Below are 24,631 nucleotides of genomic sequence, written 5' to 3'. Positions count from 1 at the left end.
CACATTTCTGAATTGAATTTATTGCCATTTATGTGTCGACTAGATGCCGGTTGCGAAATATATGTAGTGTGATACAAATACGTGATTTTTTCAGTACAGTGTATGGGCTGTAACCTGCCCAATTTGGTTTACTTTTAACTGTCAGAAAAAGTGAGCATTCACGGGAAAAACTCGAATACTAACGTATCTGAGATATCAGTGCAGTCTAAAGAGGCAACTGCATGAATTGACATGTCCATTTTCTGAAATGGCCAATTGACAAGCCCGTGTGCTGGATTTTTTCGACGGTTTCGTCGACCGCTATATGAAGTAACAGAAGATATATGATGATTTACGCGATTAATATCCAACCAATCTAATCGCGGTTCACTAATTATGCTGTCAAATCGAGTTCGATGACAGGCGAGACAAGAAGTATAGCTATTGGATGCCACGGTCAACCGAGTGGTCTTGACCCGGCCTTGTGTCAGCTGAACCGATGTAGGCAGCCACCATAACAAAGAGAAACCACGGGATGATTGGTTCAAATTGTCGGAGCGCTTTCTATGAACGTTTTAATCGTATTTATCTATTGTTTCTCGTTAAATATTGAACTGGCTGAAACCGCTTTTTGTTTTATTGGGATATGGTTATTCGTGACGCAATATCTGATTGTTTGATTAATGAGAATATTTTAGCGACTTTAACTATTTCCTGGCTTTATTTGTGACTGGTTATTTAAAAGATTAATTATGCATTAAACGGTTATTAAACCATTACTTATTGGCTTTAAAAATATTATGTAATAAGCAACATCTATGTACAGACAATTGAAATGTGTAAATGTTTGAATATATTTAATACTGGATAATGATATAGCCGAATTTACGGATAAATGAGTATTTATCTGGCTATAGTATCTTCTTAAGGCCCGCGCAAACGACCTTGAGCATTTCGTGCTATACTTGTTGCACACGTTGGCAGCGCAGAAGTTAAGGAATATGCAATGATTTACAAATAAATCTTGAAAAAACATATTTTAGGTCTTTTTAAAAATTGTATACTACCAAAATATTCCTTATTAAATTGGCTATCTAATAACATTGCTTTCAAATTAGAATAGTGTTTAATTTAAGAGAAAATGGACAGAATCAAAAATTTTAGTGGCATTTTCACAATGAAATTAACTGAACAATATCTAAATTATAAAAAAAATATACAAAGTAAAGATAACAAATTATAGTTATATTATGATCATTTTTTGTCTATACGTATTATAAATTTCGAATAACTTCTAATAATACGGTAGCGCGGGATTTTGCGGGGAAGCGCCTTAAGTGTTTATTACTTATTAGCATTAAAGTGTTAGTGGTTAAATACAGTTAACTAGATATTTTAAATATTGCAAATTACTTTCAAACGGAAGCAATTTTTTTTACTTATTTTGCAATTATTATCTAATTTAAGTTTAACCGTGCAATTAAAGTCGTATTACTTCGTTTTATTGTTTAGAAAATTTCGCCTACTTCAAACCTTTTTTTTCTCTTTTTATTTGTAAGTAGGTTCGCAACATCAAGCTTCCTGTTTTGTTTTATTTGGTCTATAGGCGTATGTCGGTCACTTTCCATGATCCTCTATGACAATTTAATTTCGGGTCTATTTTTTACTGACATGTAATTATGTATTGACTTTCTTTACAACGCAATGGCGTGATTACATTTTCAATCATATAAAGTTATTAAGGTTGAAAATAATTCATGATTCTTTGTCATTATTGGTTACTGAAAACTATTGTTGTGTCGTGGTTCGCACGGCACAGCATCGTGCTTAGAGGTCTGTTACGGCCTTGAGATGCAGTCTAAGGGATTTTCGTTTATTTTATTTTTATAAAATAATAGATTTTTGTACTTATTTATAATGTTAATGTTATTTTTTTATTTAAGCGTTTGTACCTTTGCGTGTAATATCTGTGACAAATAAATTAATTTTCTTTTGTCTTTTTTTTAATAATCAAAAAATATATAGAAGTTGGCTGACTTGTTTTACATTAAGTAAGATATTTAATAAGGCAAGGAATTATCGTGCAATTATCGTGTGTATTTGTTTTTTATAAAGAAGAGATATAGATTGTCAGAATATATTGAGTTCTCGATTAAATGGCTTTTCCTTGCGTAATTAATAATTAGAATTAAAATATTACGGTATTATTAAAATACATAATACAGTAAATAATTTTATCAATCACTATAACAACAATAAATGCACAAAACAATAACAATCCAAGATTAAATCAGCAATGTTCAAGCATTAATACGGTTAAGTGTAATAAATATGTTTACCTAATAGTAACAATAAGTTAAATGAAGCGTCAACGCAGGAAAGGGAAATCTGACCGCCAGCGGCCGCAGTCGTCTCTTAGAGAAAGTTTTAAATTATACAGCGTAAGTAAACTGGTAACACTGATGGCAACAAGAGGTAGACATGATACAAACTTAGCTCACATTAAGGATGGTAACATGGTACACATGTCATACTACTCTTCGTGGATTGAAATGATTTATTTGAATCCGTAAAATGTTATACATTATTTAGATTCCGTCAATATTAACTCTACCATCAGTTCGGAAAGTATTTCTCACCAAAGAAGAACGAGCAAGAAACTCTGGTGTCGCTCTCGCCCATTTATCTCCAAACAGAGGCTCAAATGGTCCACCAGTTTCTGTCGTGTGAATTTGTCCAATGATGTGATAGGAGACAAGCCTACTGCCATATTGGGCACAAAGACCAGACTCCGGGTTGATACTGAGAGAAAAAAACAAATATTACTTTGCCCGACCCGGGGATTGAACTCGAGACCTGAGCACTGCAGTTATACGGTAATACAACTACCCCATCGAGGTAGATTTGCACTCGGTAGACTGTGGGTTTAAAAGAATAAAAACTGTTTCATTTCCTTAGTCTACTTAAATCTGGAGCACATAGACTTTTGCATGATTGTTGCATATCTGCTGAAATGATTTGGCTGCATTTTAGCTAACCGTCTGGCGTTAATTCCCTTGCGGAAAGAGGTAGGAAGTAATATGTACAAAAACTGATGTCTAAAAAGAAATTTAGTTTGAACCCGGTCTCCAAAAAAATAAGCTTCTTTGTCTACTCTACTTTGCTAAGTCAACGTAATATTACGTTAAGCAAAAGACACAAACATTTAAATTTACTCATTAAACTAAGATAAAACATTGCTCCACATGCTTTTACGATTTTTCATACATAATTTAGGACAGTTTATATTGAAATAATCGTGTTGAATTTAAAAAGTCGCGTACCGTTAAGTGCAAAGTTTGCCTTAATTTTCGAACATATTGCGATGACCGCTTGCATTGACACTTCCAAGTTCGCACTTCTAGCGAAAGTGAAATCATTGTGCAACTTGGATTTGAGTTCGACGTAAAGCCACACATGGTTATATCATGTCTATCAGTGATGTTAATTAGGCGCCTAAAATGTTTGTACAATGCATCTTTAGTTGCGTCATTAGGATTTAGATAGTACATTTTCGTAGTGTGAATAATAAATTTGGGAAAGCGTAATTTCTACTCGTAATTAAAGAGTTTAAGCAAGCGTTGAAGTTGTGAAAACTAAAGTAGAAAATAATTTCATTTCCGCTTTACTCGATTACATATAAATTATGCACGCAATTACGTCGAAAAATTAATTAAAAATTACGAGATATTGTAAATATTTACAGTGACGATAATAATTGGATTTGGAACTGTCATAACTAATTCCAATCCGCTGACATTTATCCTCAATTAAATTATGATTTCAAGAACTGGTTTAAAAAGTATTCCGTCAGACGTATTTGATTTATCGAATCATCACTAATTTCTCATCTATACAGTTATAGAAACTGGTTTGTATAAAACATGCGACCCACAATCAATAAATGTAGACGCATCGATTATGAATGAAGTGCTGCGGAATTTCAGAGTTTATTATATATTACCTGTTTGATAAATAAGATATAAATTGAATAAGACTTCCACGTGCTTTAAAATAACAACGGATATTATTAAACCATGTTGCGAATTAAAGAAATTTACAAGGAGACACTTCGAAACATGAAGCCAATCATATAACAAGACATTATACTAATTCAACCATAACACCTTGTAAATAGAGAATTCTTTCTGGTTATATCATAAATAATGTAAGAGCGCTGCGATTTACAAATTAATTAACTTTTTAATATGCTTTAATAGTTACCGTATTTAAGGTTTATCACATTATCAGAACCCTCAATTACTCAGAGAAGCAACAATTTATCCACTAGACTATCACGGTCTATATATTTTTTTATTACAAGCCGCGTGTTGCGCAAGAGATGTTGGCACGCACCGGTAGCAATGCTCTCTTATGTTAAGCCCTATTGTCCATTCATTCTTTGTACGCAGAAGTGCTAATTAGTGAGTTATTTTTCTAGGAAATGTTTATTTCAAGTCTAGATAGTCTTTTGTTTTCTTTTTGTACTAGCGCAGTTTTGTTTCGTTTTCTACTAAGGTATTTTCGTTCATTTCTGTTTCACCGCTTTGTAGACAATTGTTTATTATCAAACTCATATTTTTTCCTCATCAATGCTCTTGAACTGATTACCTTGCTGGACCGTTTTCTATACAATTGTCACGTAATATCGCTGCATAAGAACCGAATACCTTTATGATGTTTGTTTTATTATGCTGTAATTGGTAATTAGATTGTGTTAAATTCTTAAGGCATTGTTTATATTTTATAATCAAGTTATTTATAAATTCAACATACGAGTACAATTGCAATGTGACTGCAATTAATAGTTCTAAATCACGATATATCGCAAATAAATAAATATGTACAAGTAATCAGTTTCACACGACCGATATTTACGTTTTTTTTCCTTGCATAACATGAACATTGGTTGTAAACTGTCGTTATCCTAATTAAAATCTATGAACATTCTTTTAACATGCTGCAAATTAGTAATGCATGCTGCAATGGTTTGCTAGGCAGGAATTAATGGTTCTTATCCACTTGACGAAATGTTTCACGGCTCAATGCGCTAAGGAATTGGGATAAAAATAATTATAGGATATGCTATATACGTTGCGACGGTCGTACATACCGTCAATAGATATTTATCACGAAATATTGAATGTTATGTAAATTGCTCTGAATGATAGCTTCGTTTTGTAATCTATAATGATATTAAATTATTTGATATATTGACTATAAATTTGTTGCATGTCAATCCGTTAAATAGTTTATAAAACTCGCAATCGTATTTATTTATTTATTTAGTATATATCATAGAGGTCTGTTTTATAACTGCAGGAGATTTTTTAATGTTAAGCTTTTTGTGTAACGAACTATGTTGCCTTGATTATTATAAGTATTAATTCAATTTACGATATGTTGTTTTTAGATTGTTAAAAACTGTAGATTTTAAACATATTGTCGTAGAATTAGCAAACGCATACTGTTTTTATGATATTTGTATAAACACGACATAAATGATCACAAGTCATTATAGATGCAAGAATCGCAGTTATTAGAGTAATCATACGACGCGAAGACGCAATAGAAATTTTTGATAATTATATACACTGGAAGGTCTTCGACACGAAGATTAACGATCAAGAATTTGCTTAACCGCATGTCATTTGAGTTGCTTCAATCTGCTTCATGCAGATTACCTTTATGATTATGTGTTCTGTCTCCGTTAGATTATCGCCTAAGTAGGCAATAGTTGCAGATGTTACTTGGACTATTAAAGAGTCTAGTAAATCAAACATTGGATGAAATACTGATACTTTACTGATGGTAGGTCTCTTATATGTGAGAGTCCGCCTGGGTAGGTACGATCAGCAACAAAAGTCGATGAACAAATACTAATTTACAAAACACCTGAACATTGAAACGGACCACAAATCACTTACCAAAGACGAGTACAGATTAAGGTTATCATTTCAATGTTACAAAAGTCGCTAAACATTTTGTAACTTGACAATGCATTAGTTGATGAATCTCATTATTGAATCTATACTTCTATACTATTATATAAAGCTGAAAAGTTTGTTTGTTTGTTTGACCGCGCTAATCTCAGGAACTACCGGTTCAGACTGAAAAAATATTTTTGTGTTGGATAACCCTTTGTTAGTGGAGTGCTATAGGCTATATATCATTACGCTATGACCAATAGGAGCGGAGCAGTAATGAAACATGTTGCAAAAACGGGCAAAATTTATTAGTTTGGAGAGCTTCTGTTGCGTGCGCTGCTTAAACGGTTAAAGTTATGCAACAATGATGTATGACGGGATTGTTCCTCTTAAAAAGTTCTAAAAAATATATAATAAAACAAAGTCCCCCGCTGCATCTGTCTGCCTGAACGTGTTAAAAACTACCCAACGTATTAAGATGAAATTTGGTATGGGGACAGTTTGAGACCCTGGGAAGAACATAGGCTTACGAGAAAATATATAGCGTGACTTTTATAAGGGAAAACTTTAGCCTGAAAAACTTTATATCGCGGGTGGAGCCGCGGGCAATAGCTCGTACACCATTAAAAAATATGAAAAATAAACTGACGTTTACGTTGAATCCTTCGAGGAGAATCTCCTGTCAGAATAATTTTGAATTTACACATTTGTTTTTTAAACCGGCCAGTGCTCTATAAAATAGGATGTTTAAAATGTAACGAACCTATTCCTATTAATGTTATAATATTACTTTCTAATATATTATGATGGTTTGTTTATACTTAAAAATTTATAATTCTGGTTATTAACTTCAATATATACTATTATATAAACCTAAAGGGTTTGTTTCTTTGAATGCGCTAAACTCAGGAACTACTTAACTGATTTTGAAAATATTTCACTAATAGGAAGCTACATTACTCTTAAGCCCTACACGCTACTTTCTATCCAGAGTAAATATAAAGCACGACTTTTATCTTTGAAAAACTTTTTCACGCGGGCAGAGTAGCGAGCCAAAGCTAATATGTTATAAAATAACAATTTAATTAACATCCTGGACTGTTGTATTTATTCGACAATGTTTTGATAGTAAAAAACGCGGTGCGCTGCGCTTCGCGATATTGGTGTCTTGAAGCTTGATGGGTTCAATTTAACGAATAGAAAAAAAAGCTTGCATATAAAACAAAGAATTTGCTAATTTCAGCCACATTTGTATTTATTACAGATCATAAAAATTGTCGCTAGTAATGTTTAGCAGTTAATGGTTTGACAGCGTTCAGCTACTTTTGTAGTTCAATTATGTCAAGTTGTTTTGTTTTTAAATTAATCAGCAACTTATGGTAAATGATAATGATTAGGAAATATTGGAAACAAATTATGTTCAACGACTTCTGTTGCTGACTGTACCACCGCAATGTGTATTTTTGCTACCAAAAAGCAGTATGTAGGCACTGTTGTGTTTCGGTTTGAAAGATATTGTAGCCAGTGTAACTACTGGACATAATAAGAGTTAACATCTCAGGTCTCAGGATGGCGAGCGCAGTGGAATACCAAACAATACTTTGTAATTCAAGGAGTTGGATGGTGTCTCTATTGTTTATGGGCAGTGGTATCGCTTACCATCAAGCGTACAGCAAGCTTGTCTAGTCACTCAAAGCAATAAAAAAAAACTAGATACAATATTAATTTCTAAAAAAACTGCAATGACGTAATCACTTTCCACTTAAGACGTGAGTCGTGTCATATGACCGCGCAAAACGCATAATAAAATGAACGAAGAGCGATCTATCCGTATGTATATAGCATATTCTATAACACGACTAGCTCCCGCTCCGCAAAGGTTTAAAACCAAACGGCCACAGAATTAAAATAAGTCAATAGTGTCAATGTATAGCATGTGAATGGATTAGAGAGTTTTCGAATGTACATTTTCGGTGAAAATAGCGTGTGATTAGAATTTAGGTGTAGGTGACCACGATTTAATTATAATCTAGTTTTTGTGGTGGTTGTGGAAATGCCTTGATTGTAATCCGACTTCACAGGAAAGTTTATGCGTAACCTATTTGTAAATGATAGTTAAATATAGGGTAATTTAATTATTGTCATTGTTTTCTTCGTTCCTTTATACAGTGAAATCCATTTGAGTACCATAATTATAAGAGTCTTATCTCTATTTCTACAAAACATAAAATAACATTAATTGATCTTTATCAGATTTTTCTAATAGCGTTCCAGATGGCTACAAAACTGTAATAAAAAATCTAACGTAATCTTGTTTTTTAATTGTTCATAATGTAACTCATAGTCGTTAATAATTATTAAAACCTTTGCAATTATTTATACTATTACGCAGTTTAAGTGCTATGATATACCTTATAACATAAATCTTGCATAAATGGCTCTTAAACAATTACGACTAATGTGTTTGTACGTGTCTCGTAAAAATGCGTCTACGTAATTGTGCCGGAAAAAGGAAGAACAATTTCTTTGGCCCACGAGCGATTGTGCAATCGCGGACTAAGTCAATCTATTTCAGGCAAAAAGCCAACCATAATGGTATGCAAAAATATCGAATTATTTAAATAATTCGTATTTTATATTTTAAATAAATTTAGATTTTAATATGTCTGCCCGAGATAAATGTGGCTTTCAACCTCTTGTGGATCTATTTTTGACATAAAGTTATCAAAAAAATATTGAATTATCTGAATAATTTCATATACTTTTTGGTCCTTGGTTGGTTGTGATAACTTGTAAAAGTTCAAAGTATACTAATTAAAGTGATATTAGGTTTTTTACTCAGTATCAGTCCGGAGTCTGGAATTTGCGTGTAATGTGACGATAGGCTCGCCCTCATCATATCATGGGACAAAATACACTCAGCGAAAATTGGGTGCATGAGTTGCGCCTTGCCTAATCCTTTAGGTATAAAAGGCGTGAGTGTTTGTGCTAGTTAAAGTGTCCAACAATGATATGTTTTATTATCATGCATATGTTGCAATTTTTAACGACTATGTAACTTATCTATTAAATATAAAAATAGTTTTGTGATTATTCATCGTGTAGTTTCTAACCAGGCATTCGTTACGCACATATTCTACGGCGAGCAAACAAGAATTAAAGTTACCTTGTATAAAAGGATTTTCCTCAATAAAAATTTAATACTTCAATGTCTACGATTAGATCTCTAAACAATTCCGAAGTAGTCAAATAATTCTAACTCGCGACATGTATGCACGAACTGCTTTACTTAAATGAAAGATAAAACAAAAATATATTTGTAAGTTGAAAAATATATCCTTTAGGTATTTTCCTAAAGAGAATTTAATATAAATTAAGATCGATATACATAATACTTTCCTTCTTCTTTGTGAATTATCGCTTGCTTTAACGGTGAAGGAAAACATCATGAGGGAACCTGCATACCCGAGAAATTCTCTATAGGAATTTTGAAGGTGTGTAAAGTCTACCAATCCGCACTAGGCCAGCGTGGTGGATTAAGGCCTAATCCGTCTTAGCAGTAGAGGAGGCTCGTTGCCAGCAGTGGGACAGTATATAATACAGGGCTGAGATTATTATTATATATATTATACACATATTAAAATGGCAGACAGATGACGTATTGTATACGTGCCGATGACGTTCCTTTTTCATGCTCGCGAAGTCTACGCGGTTCCTGCGCGTATATTTGTTTGTAAAAGGAATAGTTCGGTTACGCCCTATTAATTGCGAATTTATAGTACGTTTGTAGCTCGTCGTCGGCTTTTTAAACTCGTCATGTTCAAAGGCTCTCAACACCTTCAAGGAAGCATCCTATACAATGAACCATTAATCAACATTTACAAAAGTTAGACAACGGAATAATTTATTTACAGACGTGTCAGCATTTCTTGTGTTATGTAAATAAAACAATTTTATTGAATGCAAATAATGTTTGGCATTTAAATAAAAGTTTTTATACCTTAGACTGATTCATTAATCATTAGCTATTTTTTTACATAATTTATTAACACAACAGTTTGCGGTTTCTGTTATAAAAAATAATATCGTTTAGTAACACTGTTTAGATACCAATACACAATTAATTATGATTATTATTAGCGTTGAAGCTTGGTATGCGGAAACACATTTAACACAAACGTGTCAATTACGAATTGCACTTAATTAAACAAAGATTGCCTTCAAACCGAACACGATCGGTTAATTAACGCGAAAAGTTTGATTGAAATCGGAGTGTGTCTTGTTACGTGTATTTACGTAAGAAAAAAATGTTTTCAACTGGGCGTGTTACCTACTGTTACCTATGCATTCATTATAACGGAAACCGGTTGTTGTACAATTGCACGGACCGTTTTAATTGTATATAGATGATAGCTCTATTAAACAAAGTTTTGTTGGAACTCGTTTTTTTGTGTTACGTTGTAAAAAGGGGTGTTATTATACTAATTACTGATAACTGTAGTTTGTAAATTTCTTTTCTTATTACAAATGTATAGCAAGTTTTTGGTGGGGACAGTACTGAGTTATAATATAATTTTAATTACACTACAATTATAATAAGATATAATTTGATTGAAATATAACTATTTTATGGATTTTATGGCTGTTTTTTATATTGTTATTTTCTCCCGGAGTTTCGAAGACTGTAGTCTTATGTCCCTCCGTGGCTATGACAAAACTTCCAAATGGATTTCGATATGGAGATAGTTTGAGACCCTGGGAAGGTCTTAGGTTACTTTATTCCTACTATATCCTTTTTTATTAATTGAGACCTTTATCCTGCAAAATTGTTCACGCGGGGAAGTCACGAATAAAAACGAATGAGTTATAATTGGTTCTAGTTACTTTATAAAGCATAACTAGCATAAAAAAGAGCTTTTTGTATACATAAGAGTAGATTAATCCGAGAACAGGCAACGAGGCGATTTGCATGTCGTTAATGTACATTTTCTAACTGTTAAAAACTAAAGGAAACATTTATATAAAGCCGGTAGTGATATGTAGCTAAGATATATTAAGCCAGGTTTCCACTATAAAAAACGGAAGCGACTTAAATATTCAAGCTTAGTTGTTTTAATACACCTGTTTTAGATGCTGTTATAATGTAACGGATTTTTTTTAATAATAACAAATTATAACACACACACACACACATACCCACAAACATCACGCTTTTATCACCGAAGGGGTAAGCAGAGGTGCAACCATGATGTGATTGAGATGAGCCGATCGCCCATATCGAGGACTAAATCCAAATCCCGGGCTTATAGTGAGTATAAAAACCCAAATATCAGTGTAGTCACTGTTGTGTTCCTGTTTGAAGGATTAATCGCCATATCAACTATGGGACATAATAAGATTGAACATTTCGTGTTTCAAGATGATGAGCGCAGTGAAATGCCAAACAATAATTCAATATGTTGTCAGTGTTTCTACTGTTTATGGGCGGTCGTATCGCTTACCATCAGGCGAACGGCAAACTCGTCTCGTCATTCAAAGCAATAAAAAAAAGTTAGAGGAAATTATATATTGGACCATCGACTGTTCATTTATTAGCGGATGTCTGTTGATCTAACAAAACTTCCTATTAGATTATGGAAAAGGAAGTATGTACGTACTTCCATATAAATTTGTTAGACAATTAGGATGCTTGTAGCGAATGCAATGCTTAGGAGAGTTGGCCTTGTACCCATTACTAAATGATTGTTGTGGATAAACGAATGTATTGACGTGCAGTTTAGTTATAGACTATGAAGTTTGACGACTATTTTATATACTACTGTTTATTAATAAGTAACATTTGTCATTGATACTAATTATAAAAAATATATTATTAGGGTCAAATCGTAATGATGTTAGTCAAATGATTAAAAAGAGGGGTAAACTTTCTTAGATATAAAAGGAAATAAAAACTTTATGATCTTGTATTAGTACCGGAATTATTGCAAAAAAAATTTGGCTCTATTATCGTAAACCTAGAGATTTCGCATATCAATTAAACAACAAAATATTCCGAAATTGTTTTAATTATACTAATCTGATTCGCGGAACTTTCTTATTGGAATTTAAATATAACAATACTACTAGACGTTGTATGCTCGTCGTAAATAACCGAAGTACAAATTGCGACCGACGATCGTCCATACAAATACATCTAATGCCAATCATCAATGAATAATGCATGCAGGTGGATTTAAAGGCGCAATGTTACGTCGTGATGGGAATTTTAAACAAATTGTACTACGACTTCTTGGTATGGAAATTATTTGAGACTGGGTATTGCTCGCGGCTTCGTTTGACGATTCTTTCTGTTACAATAATCCCAGAATCATTCTAGCTATCCACAAAGTCATCTGTAATACGCAAGCGCCTTAAAAAAATCGTAAGCCATCATGGGAGTAAATTATAGAGATGAAAATAGTCTATATGTAAATCCAAGACATGGTCTATTCATGTGCCAATTTTCACCTAATTCCGTTCAGCGGTTACTGCGTCTTCTTCTAACAAACATCCAAACATTTTATAAACATTCATAATATTTGTAATTAGTAGTAATGATATGATCGAAGTATATTCAGCAAGTACGATCAGATTAAAGTATGTATGAATGGCTTGTGAATGTATTGATGTTCATATTAAATTATGTTCGTAATTTTGATCATCAATCAATCAAAATTAAAGTATTGCTAGGGGCTACATTTTTTCTACCGTTGAAATTCCAATAAGTTTGAATAGTTACGTGTTCTTAATTAAAACTGCCAGTAACTAAATTTATAACATGTTGTTTTACTATTTAGTACAAGAAGTGTATTTATGCATATTTTAATTGAAAAATTTGTACCTTCCCGCATTGAAATTGACCACATAATGATGTTATTATATTAGACTTTTTTTTATCAATAAAATATCAGACAATTGACCTTATTTATTATCTCGATAAAAATTAAATTTAGAACTTCTAAATTTAAACTCACATCTTCATTATATTCAAGTCGTAGGTACAGCTGTCGTTTCAACACGATCTTAATGTTCTAAGCAAAAAATAAAAGTGAGCATTGAAAATGGAGCTATTTACCTACATTATTGCCTATTTATATTTATTGCGTAAACTAATGATACATTAAAGTTCGTAACACAATACTTCAGTTTTGCAATAATCCAGAGCAAAGGTGAAACCGTCTGGGTCGTAGATACGGAGAAGCAATTTTAAACTGTGTAAAAAGGTATATGGGATAATTATGGTCAGTGGCGAGTAGTTATAGCGTAATGCGAACAAGTACCAAATTAAGAATAAACTAGTTCACTATATTTAATTCTACATGGTGGTAGGATATATTTTATATCCGCCCGAATAGCGACGTACACACGCCGTTAAAAACCGTCATGGTGGCCCACGTGTATCCCGGGACGAGCATGTGGTACATCCGGTTCCAACAGGCCGGCATAATTGTGACTACTGTCGAGGGGTAATCATCTCTCGTCAGTCGACATTATATTGAACCACACTCCACTTACCATCAGGTGTAGAGGGTTCATTTTCCGTCCCCGTATTTAAAAAAAAAACATTTCGCGTATTACGATGTTTTGAGTAATGATAAAATATATTACTTCTCGTACACCTGTCCTTTATCGACATCAAAGTAGTCAGCGCAAGCTATTACAAGCATATTGCAGAAATGATTTGGTGACAGTTTTTGCGACCGGCCGTCACTCTGACGTCTTTGATGTGACAGGCAAATCGTTTTAGAAATGGCCACACAAAATGTTTAACGATTTAAGAATCGAACACAAGAGTTTAAAGGCCATAATACGGCCTTAAATGGGTCTCAACTTTGAGTAGCATCTCAAGTAGAGATTTTATGTTTTTAATTACTCAATAAACAAAGCATTAGTAATCATTTAACCCGGCGAGCGTGTGGCGGGGTATGTCATACCCCCCATGTTAATTACTGGCGTATATTTTTTGTGCCTGACTTTCAAACTTATAGTCTCTTTGAGTAGCTGGAGTTACAGGGTTGCGGAAGGTAATAGTGGGGTGATCACAGTGTCGCGGCAACCTGCATTCGAGTTACACGCTTGCAAACTGAGTTCGGGTACGTGATACCCCGCCTCATAGCTGGTGTGACAAAAACTAAAATTGCTTTTTCTGCTATTTTAACTTATTTTCTTTGTTTAATTGTAGATTTTAATAGAAAATGAATGTTGAAAATAGAAAAAAACAACTTCGGTCCATGATAGAAGATGTACTTACTAGAACAGGGTTTCGCAAACTTTTATTTAGTGCGGACCACTAATGCCACCTGATGCGACCAAAGTCGTAATGTTTGGGTTGATGTTGTTCAGTTGGATTCTTAAATTTGTTTTTACTAGCAGTTTACTTCTGTATTTATTTTTTAGATATACAAGAGTGCAAAAGCGTGCACTTTATAGTTTTTCTTTTAACTTTTATTTTACTTGCGGATGCCCTGAGAGGGGCCCACGGGCCCCCAGGGGTCCTATGTTTCGTGAAAATCAGGGCAAAGACACTAAATGGACCGATTTCATCCGTAACTTAGGCTTGGCTTTAGTTTACGAACACCTGAAGATGTGAAATGACAAAAATATATATTCCGATTTATATACGTCAGAGAATTTCTTCCCAGATCAACGAATCACTTTCATCGACTCAAAATGTTCCTGGTCATTTTATTAGATGTAGAGATTACCCCAACAAAAATAATCATAAGACAAAATACTCATGAACAAGCTGAGGAAAGGCTATTAGTGTGGAGCATGCAACGTTTTTTTGCAAAAACTGCACAGATTTTATCTCCAGTTCCTAAGATGTTCCTAAATTTTTTTGTGATTTTTTTTAGTTTATAAAGAAAATTATTTCATATTCTATCATACGATTAAGTTTTTTTTATCATAAAACTGGTTTAACTTTAGTCCATTTTAGTTTTTAAGAGATTGAAAGTGTTTGTTTGAAATTCAAACTGACTTATTTCCATCGAGGTAAAAAAATAAAATTGTTAAAATGGCGCGATTGTTTTATTTCCAATGCGTTATGATGGTATTGTCTTATTATACCAAAAAATAAATAGTATAATACTTCTTCAGAAACAAGTTTTATAGCCAATTTTTTAAGGGGTATGTCATACCCTGCCTCATACTCCTTGTTACATTTTTTCACCACACGCTCGCCGGGTTAAGAGCTTCTTCTCAGCTGAGTTAGTGTTGTTGAAAAAACAATGTAAGCTATCAAAATCCGTCATATGCTGCGACTTAAGATATGATTTAAGATGTTGATATCTGTTTACAAAGTAGCAGTGCTTAAGATGCTGACTTTAATTTGACAGCGTTTCAGCTGATATCGCTTCAGTGCAAAATTCAGTTGCATCTATAAAAAGGGCTCTTAATAAAACATTCTGTAACTCGACAAAGGAGAAGATAATATTTCATGATTATTCATAAGCCCCGTGTGAAATATGGTAATCCAAGACATAATCTGTTCAAAAGCCAAATTTAATTCGGACCCGTTTAGTGGTATCTGCTCTTACCTATTACAAATAAACAAACATACAAATTTTCATACACTACCGTATTTTTAATATTAATCATTTTTTTTCTGATGATTCAATGTGATGTTAAGATTGTTATATAAGTAGGTACATCTATTAAAGGCGAGTACGTCCAAGATGTTATTTTCTACGAAACAAGATTTCTAGTTAACGCCTTCTAAACCGCATCACACTTGATCGATAGAAATTACGGTTTATCGTTTCTGGGTATTGGGAGTATGTGTGAATTGCAATATTGGTTTTTTATTCTTCTTTCAAAAAATACTTTATTCAGGTGAGCGGATGAACTATTGAGCTCATTATGTCAGTAATGTTAAGAAGGCACCAAAACTTCCCTTAATATGCAAAAAACTGAGGAACTATTTCAGATTCTGTACCTTGAATTCACCAAAGAGTAAGTGGTACTTACAACACGGGAAATATTTATCACTATTCTGAGAAGGTCGAAATATATTTTTTTAATTATTTCCACAAGCTAGTTTCAGTATTCCTGATTTGTTCTAGTCCTAAACAAGACCGTAAAATTTAATAGAGGTTATTTCATTCTAGTTTTACGAATGATGCATAATCTTTAGTTTAGTTCATTGTTTAGTATGTCGGACACGCAAATCTCCGCTGTCATACCACGTAAAACGATGCAAGCGGAATTTATTAAATTTATGCTAGGTAAACGTATCTAGGCCTACAGATGCCGCTTCCTTTGAATTTCACTTTCGTTTGATTCTTTGCGTAATCGTGTTTTCATTCGTGCACTACTTTCTGACCGCGACTTAGTTTTGTGACGTAATGGCATAAATTTGCTTCTATTAGTATGTTTCTGTTATATTTACACTGTAATTCTTTATGCAATATCTTGAATGCGTAGAAATATCAATCAATTTAAGGCTTTATTAGTTGTAAAATATGGTGTAATATACGGAGATTCCTCTTTAAGATTTCTAACATATTAGTATATATTACACGCATTAGTGCGATATTACAAATGTCGGCCATAAAACCTCAAATGCATTATGGTCTATTTTCCAATGTATGCAAGCGAAGATGCAATTTGTACTAATTATTTGGAAAACAGAAAAACGAGCGCGCACGCGATCGCAACCGGTCGCACTCTCGCTTATCGTTCAATCTCACTTTTTATTTAGATTAATGGGTACATATCGCACTCGAACCATTCCTGTTATTCCTCACGTATGAGTTAAATGAAAGTGCGTTTCATCCAGTGTAGTATAGAAGAGAGTATTTTTTAATGTTATTACACACAGCGCTAGTTAACATTTGTCACTCATAGCCGTTTCCAATAAAAGATCCTAATCTTAATATTCAATCCGATGTCGAGAATGATCCAATCAAAATAAGTCATTAGTAAATGTCAAAAAATACTTTGTTCTAATTGGTTGATTTTCGTGATGGATTAAAAAGAGCGATTGGGATAAGTTATTGAAAACGGCGGTTAGAATGTGATCGTTCAAAATGTATGGGTTATGAAAAGTGCTTTGTTTATTTTACCTTACTTTTTGTACTAAGATAAGCACTAGATAAATATTAATAGCAGCAACATTAGCGTATGATGAAACCCCATATAGAACGGTAAGGTGCTTGAAATCGAAGGTTTTTGTATCAGTTACCCGAGATTCGTCGAGTAACGGCTTAATCGATCAATGCAGGATGTATGTGAATAACCATGAAACTTGAGAAATCGGACACGTTACAACATTTACGTGTAGCCTTGCGGTACACGCGGTTAATGAATGAAAATTCGGACAACCGAAATTATTGTTGAATGAAATGTTACTCACACGTGTGACAGACGTTTTTAATATTAATTATATATTTATAGGCTTTGGAGTAAAAGTAACAACTAAAGTATAAGCCATAAATGTTGTCCAATTTGAAACTTAATAGTCAGGGGGTGGTATTCCGTTTACGAATGCAAATTTGTCTTGCAATGATGGGTATTGAATTGATGATAAGCTTTGATAGCCGTCAGTGGCGAAAGGTGAAGTTTCCCGAAAGGGAACCCAAGATGATATATTGGTACCAATATGCATAAATGCAGTCTGCTAAGTCGTCGTCAGTCGTTCCGATGATAATAAGATTCTATACAAATGAAAGCCGGTAGGAATCTGACTATATGGACTCTTCAGCACTGATAGCCATATAAGTAAGAGCAAAAATCAAAATTTATCCTGCGATTACAAATAGGCAAATTTAGACTATTTTCTGATGACTTTTATCTATATTAAGTCCAAATTTGTCCAAGAAGGACCGATTAAAAAAATTGCATCACTAGCAATGTCAGATGCATATAAATATGGACTTATTACTTTCTCGCCGGTAAAATAAAAGTGATAGTTGGTGAAACGCAATGTCAACAATGATTTTTGTAGCAGATATACGTATCCCGTTACGTGCTTTCGCGGGCTGCATATAAGGCTCTGCATATACGATGTTCATAAAAAAAAACATCATTTTATATTGTATATTGCTCTTTAGCTTCATTTAGTTTTGTCTCTGAATTTAATTAGGATCTTGCAAACTAGACTACCACATACACTAATAGGCATTTTCATAATAGACTATAAAAATATTGTACATATATTTGCACTGTTTTAACCGTCTTCAAAAAAAGGAGGAGGTATATTTGTTCATGGCAGCAATTTTAATTAGGCACCAACTCCAAAATTGGTATCCATACCTGTTATGTGAAATTATTTTTTGCTTTTAAGTGGTTTTTGAAAGCGGTTTAATTTTTTGTTAAAATGATTAGTAAATTAATTGAGCGATTTATGTCATGAAAATTTGGCAAAATTGATAGTAAGTCTAAGCATTTGACAATGGTGCCGCACAACTTCGCCATTTGCAAGCTTTGCCTATCACTCTGTAGTTTCTTTACGAGGTGTCACAAACACGGAACCAGCCTTTATTAACTGAGTCACGCATTGTGTGTAAAAACTCTTTGTGCCGAATTTCTATGGAGTTTCTAGTCTCGATACCTTTTTTACGAACTGTCGATTTCTTCGTTATTTTCATTTTTTTTTTTAATTCTTATCAAAGTAAAAGTGTTTGTACGGTAAATGCAACGGTACTACAGTTTAAGAGAGGTTCTATAAAAAGTTATTTGTAAAGGAATGTTAACTATTAATTAAATCGGGCTGTCGGAAATTCGGACTTGTAACGGGTTTTTGGCGTTAAAGACTATATTGCCGTGCGTGATGATTGTAAAATAATGATTAATAATTAATGTGTTTAATAATAAATTATATTGATGGATAACAATAAAAATTTGCCACCAGGATTATATCTCTCCAATTTTTAATGTTAAATAAATAAAGCATATTTTTTTCAAATTAAATAAAATTTGCATGTAGTTACTTAAATGATATGTGCTCTACTTTTACATATTGGGCTTGACTATTGAGTTTCATTTAAATTTTAGTTATTCCAAAAAAGCAATTTATTTTTAAATCTTTTTATTCAAAACATTTTAATAAATAAGAAATATTTTTTTTTCACTTTCACTTCAAACAATCAATTTTTATCTTTATTATGTTGCAATTATAATCAATTTAATACAATAATATTACATTTATTGTGAATGTAAACAAACGCAAACAATTAACGCGTCAACATCGTTCTCATACAAATCGCGCCCAGCCTTGTCTCTACAAACTAGTATAGCATGTACTGTACGAGTTTGAACCTTAAGTACCGCCCGTTGCTGGCGGTATTGAGTTTCATAAATATCGTGTGAACATTTTAGGCTTCGATGATTGTTTAACGTTCCGTTAAATTCTTATAAGGTATTACGAGTATCAGGGAAAGTTATGTGACAGCATTATTAACTTATTTATACGGAAAAACTACGATATCATGCATGTTATGAATCATCAATATCGTAATTTGATCCTTATTGCATAATACATAAAGCACATCGCTATAAGACAAAAACGGAATCATGTGGGTAGTCAAATACTATAAAGCGATACACAGACTTTACTAATGTATCATAACATTGTGTAAGACAGACACCGGATTTAGCTTGCGGTCGCACAACGCGAACCTTATGTGTATTTTGTAATACTCTTGGTTTATTCGTTAAGGTAATGTTATATGGGTTACCTTTCTTCCGCTTGGGCACCACTCTGACACCGAGAGCAAGCTCAGTCACTAGACACAAGAATAGAGTCAGTAAACAGTATCTTCCACTGCACCCCATGTTATCACACAAAGTTTATCGCCTCGATGTCGTTTGTATTATAAAGCCCTCCAGCGGCTGCGCATTTACCCGATGGCACAAGTTTTCTGGTGTAATCCTAACTGACACGAAACACGCGCACTGAAAATTATTTAAGTCGACGACGGTACCGACGAACGCACGCTCGGCGAATGCACGACGAACGAGTGAACCGCCCGACTACCCTATATTTTGACTTATAGCAATTTGGAAGTGCGAATTCCACTTGTATATAAAACCTTTCGCCGGCCCGGGGCGGGCGGTCATTGGTCGCGCGGCGGCGGCGCGTGGTGCGAAGGTGAAGGGAGCTGGAAGTGGCAGCCCCCTCCACGCGGGCGAGGGGGGGGTACGGAGCCAGGGTCGGCAGACACTTTTGCTATCGTGCGCGCGCGATGGATATCATTCTCTGCAGGCTGTACCGTTGCGCTGCGGCGCTGACGTCACACGCGCGCCCGCGCTGACAACCGCTGACGCGCGGCTATTCCTATTGTCGTGTTTCTTATGAGGAAAAATTGTTAAAAATCATGAAATCATTTACTCTGTCATTACGGTTGTACTCACATAATACCCAAGGTCTTTATTAAAAAAAATCTGAAATATTAAAAAAATCAAACACGTTCATCCCTAGCTTCCTTCGTGGGATGATCACACATCATTCGATGGTCATCTTAATTACTGATTTAAAACTCGGATATAGCGTTCTACATCTTTCTTTCAATTAACATTGAAATAAATGAGAGCATTATCACTTAATGATTATATCGAAATGATGTCACCATATCATACGAAGTATGTATACTTTAAAGTTACATTGAAATTTTTATCGGCTTTCGAGTTTCAGTGCAGGAAAAATGACGATTAAGTTTAATGTTAAATAAATTCGTTAAACATTTTGTTTACGAGGAACCCGCATTTGAAAATTCACTTAAGTATATTTCGATCCAATAAAATTAAAAATATGAGTTTTTTAGCGTGTCATGTGAACAATATTATGTAGGTAAGGGAAATTGGACTTTTTTTAACGTGATCTAAAAGTTTACTTTTATCTGTGTTTATTTATTGCAAAATTGATGGAAGATTGTCCTACGTCCCCTGTAATCTATAGTAATGAACTGAAAAAATTTTAATTAACAAAATAACAATTATTATGTGATCAAATTTATCGCCTTCGTGGACAAATGGTAACATGTATGTGCTGTGAAACGGAAGGCCCTAGATTCGATTCCTTGATCGACCAATACTTTGAGTAGGGTAAACTAACATGGTAGTCGGATACACTTTTTTTCAAAGGATACTGGATTACCTGTGGTAGGTCTCTCATATGTGAGAGTCCGCCTGGGTAGGTACCACCGCAATGTCTATTTCTGCCGCCAAGCAACAGTGTGTAGTTACTGTTGTGTTCCGGTTTCAAGGACATTGTAGCCAGTGTAACTACTGGAGATAATAGGACATCTCATGTCTCAGGATGGCGAGCGCAGTGGAATACCAAACAATACGTTGTAATTCAAGGTGTTGGATGGTGTTTCTATTGTTTGTGGGCAGTCGTATCGCTTACCATCAGACGAACGGCAAGCTTGCTTAGTCATTAAAAAAAAAAAAACTTTAAATATTGTAGAACAAAGTCTCCAGCCGCGTCTGTATGTCTATGTATGTCGTGTGTATGTATATATATGTATGTCGCGTAAAAGTATTTATTGCTTAAGTATTCTTTATAATGATTGTGTTATGTAATAACAAAAATAAAAAAAAATAAAAAAAAACTGCCGTATGGATTTTGATAAAATTAGGTATGGAGATAGTTTGATATCCAAAGAAGAACATAGGCTATTTTATCCCGGAAAAACGTTTTTCATACAGGTCGAGCCGCATACGAAAGCTGTAACAATATAAATAAAAAATATCTGCTGTATATGAAATACCTGAATTGTTAATATTTATAACATTAAGTCTAGTTGTAGTATTTTTTTAACCTGCAGAATAAAAGTGATTCTTTATTAAATTAATGATACATTATTTTAGGGTCCCACGCTCGAGCAATTTAAATAAATCGGTGGTAATGGCGCCAAGTTGCTTAACTTTGTCAATTTTAAGGCTAAGCAAGGTTTTTATTTATTACTAATTGGAATACCTTATAAGTAAAGTAATAAAAACGGTAACTGTTATAAAAACTTGTGTTATTTGCTTTATAGTATGTTATGCGGATGAAAGGATGTTAATTTTATATTTGAGTTTAATTACATATTAAAAAACAAAGTCCCCTTTTCTGTCTGTCTGTATGTTATCGATTTTCTCAAAATCTACTAAACGGGTTTTTATGAAATTTGGAATGGAGATAGTTTAAGACCTTGACATATTATAGGCTACTTTCTATCCCGAGAAAATATATAGCGGGACTTTTCCTGGAAAACTCCTTCACGCGGGCGAAGCCGCGAGCAAATGTTAGTACGAAATAAAGTTGTCGAAATATTTATATAAATCAGCATTCTTGACTAGGGTTGAGGACTCTTTTAAAGAGAGTCAACCTATATTAACGTTATTGGAATAAACATTAGTAATATCCTTTCATACTTTAATAATCAGGTCGACTTTTGATACATATATCATAATTTTTTTAAAGAAATCACGAGTGATGAAGGTTTGTGCATATCTGAGGAGGATTGCAAATTTTTTACTGTGCACTGTTGGTAAGAAGTCCTTCCAATGAAAACAATTTCCAAGGTACAATGATTAACGTAATTAATGGAATAAGGTCTAGGTTTCTCCACGTATTTATTGCAATATAGATGCTGTAATAATTTGGACACTGAAGCGATTTTGAAAAATTATCTATGGGACCAATCTGGAAGCATATACTTTCGAATAAAGAAAGAATTTTCCAAATCGGTTCATAAATAAGCGAGTTTTGAGGTAACAAACATTACCAAAAAAGAAACATTCCCGTCGAATTGATAACCTCCTCCCTTTTTTTGAAGTACGTTAAAAATCCACGTAAAGTACTATTCTACATATTTACATCGATTTTGTATGATTGAGTTGATGGCTATGAAGCTATGTGACAGCGTTTCCTCCGATCACTGAGATTGCCGGAAGCCTATTTCCCCTCCATATAAATCTCCCTTCCCTTTTCTTTATAGGCAACGCAGTCTGAATTCCTTGAATCTAGTAAGTGTCCATGGGCAATGGAAATTACTTTTATGGTAAATATAATTCTTGGTAGTACTATGACCTATTGCACCATCAAGTATAATGGTGTTACTTAGCCGTGCTTGGATAAAATAAAATGTGTCATAAGAAAAAAAGCACTTTAAGAGCGCATAGAGCGTTTTATAAATGAGCTTATGAAATACTTTAAATACGACTAAAAAGTGGTGAAGTAGGAACTATGTAATTTTATATCCAAAATATATCATAACTAATTGACCCGACAATGTCCTGTCAACTATGAATTTGCAGCGCGCATTCTGTCAATCGCTGAAATTAAATTTTCTTAAATTTTCTAACGTTCCGCTCAACTTCCTTATTTTTTTCTTTCATAAGATCCTCATCCAATAACAAACACAACAAAAAAAAATGTTTGTAAATCGGTCCAGCCGTTCACGCGTGATGGCGTGACCAAGGGAAATAGGGATTCATTTTTATATATATAGATATATGCCCTTACAATACAGATGGTCACTCCCTTTGATTCTCAATAAGACTAGTACCATAGTACGAACTAAGCTTTTCATGACGCATTGAGATAATAAGATTCAGAAACTAGACTACTTTATAAACAGGAACAGTGACCTTGGCTTTATATATTTTTCTGAAAAATTCTCTACCATAGATAGCGAAAAAAAAACTAAGTACAAACAAATTCTATATTAAAAAAATACGTAATATATTTAGATATAATGTAGGTCTTAAAACTATTATTTGAATAAAAGCTATTATTTGCAGTTTTTAACCTCCGACGCAAAAAGAGGTTCTAAGTTGGGTTTTATGAGTTTAACGTGTGTATCAGCTGTGTGTCTGTCTTTGGAATAGTTCTAAAATAAATAGACTTATTTTAATGCGGTTTTTCTTGTTTGAAAGCTGATCGAGAGATATATTATTTGAAAAAAAATTGAAATATATGTTTAATTAAAGATTTTAATTACATAAAAACCTCTAAAACCTCATAAAAATGTGTTTGTCATTTAACTTTATTATAAGTGCCTTGTAATATTTTGACTTAAAAAGCCTCGTTACTTTTTATGTAGCATAAATTATATTTTGAAAACGTTATGAAATAACTAAAATTATCCATTAAAAATATTATGTAACAAGGCTATGGCGGGGACTTTGATTAGTTAAATTATAATATTTATAATAATTATTAATATTTAATAGTGTTATTACGGTATTTAAAATCGGCTGTCTTAGCATTACTATGAGTAAAATGAGACACAGGATAGTATGGTGTTATTTCTTTCAGAGGGTTATGTTATCTATGAAATATATAAAGGGACTTATTAAAGTTATTGGGAATCTTATATTAGTGTATTCTAAATAAAACGACGCTACAATAGCTATTACAACTATACTATACATCATTAAAATAAACGTATTTAAAAAGGAAAATCAATGTATATATCAGCCCTGTATTATATACTATTGCACTGCTGAGCACGGGCCTCTACTATCAAAAGGCCTTAGTGCACCACACTGGCCTAGTATACTCATAGTACGCCTCTAGAACGACAAAATCATAACGTGTTTTGAGTTATGAAATTAAAATTAAAAGCGCTTGCGCAGGTCAGTACATTCACGAACGAATTCTCCATTAAAACTTATATAAAGCAACTAACAATATGAGATAACACTATCTTACT

At 33.4% G+C, this 24,631-nt stretch overlaps 1 protein-coding gene across 1 annotated transcript in view; it reads right to left on the bottom strand.

Moving 5' to 3' along the window:
- The window catches only part of LOC115442328 (laccase-5), a 74,561-nt gene extending 54,509 nt beyond the window's left edge, over window positions 1–20,052 (bottom strand). Inside the window, exon 1 of the mRNA XM_030167332.2 lies at window positions 19,664–20,052. Coding sequence (XP_030023192.1) covers window positions 19,664–19,760 — 97 coding nt within the window. The 5' untranslated portion in view covers window positions 19,761–20,052. The remainder of the gene's footprint in view (window positions 1–19,663) is intronic.
- Window positions 20,053–24,631: the final 4,579 nt, after the last annotated feature.

This window comes from Manduca sexta, chromosome 17 (assembly GCF_014839805.1).
Source record: "Manduca sexta isolate Smith_Timp_Sample1 chromosome 17, JHU_Msex_v1.0, whole genome shotgun sequence".
NCBI lineage: Eukaryota > Metazoa > Arthropoda > Insecta > Lepidoptera > Sphingidae > Manduca > Manduca sexta.
This window is presented reverse-complemented; position numbering and strand designations above follow the sequence as displayed.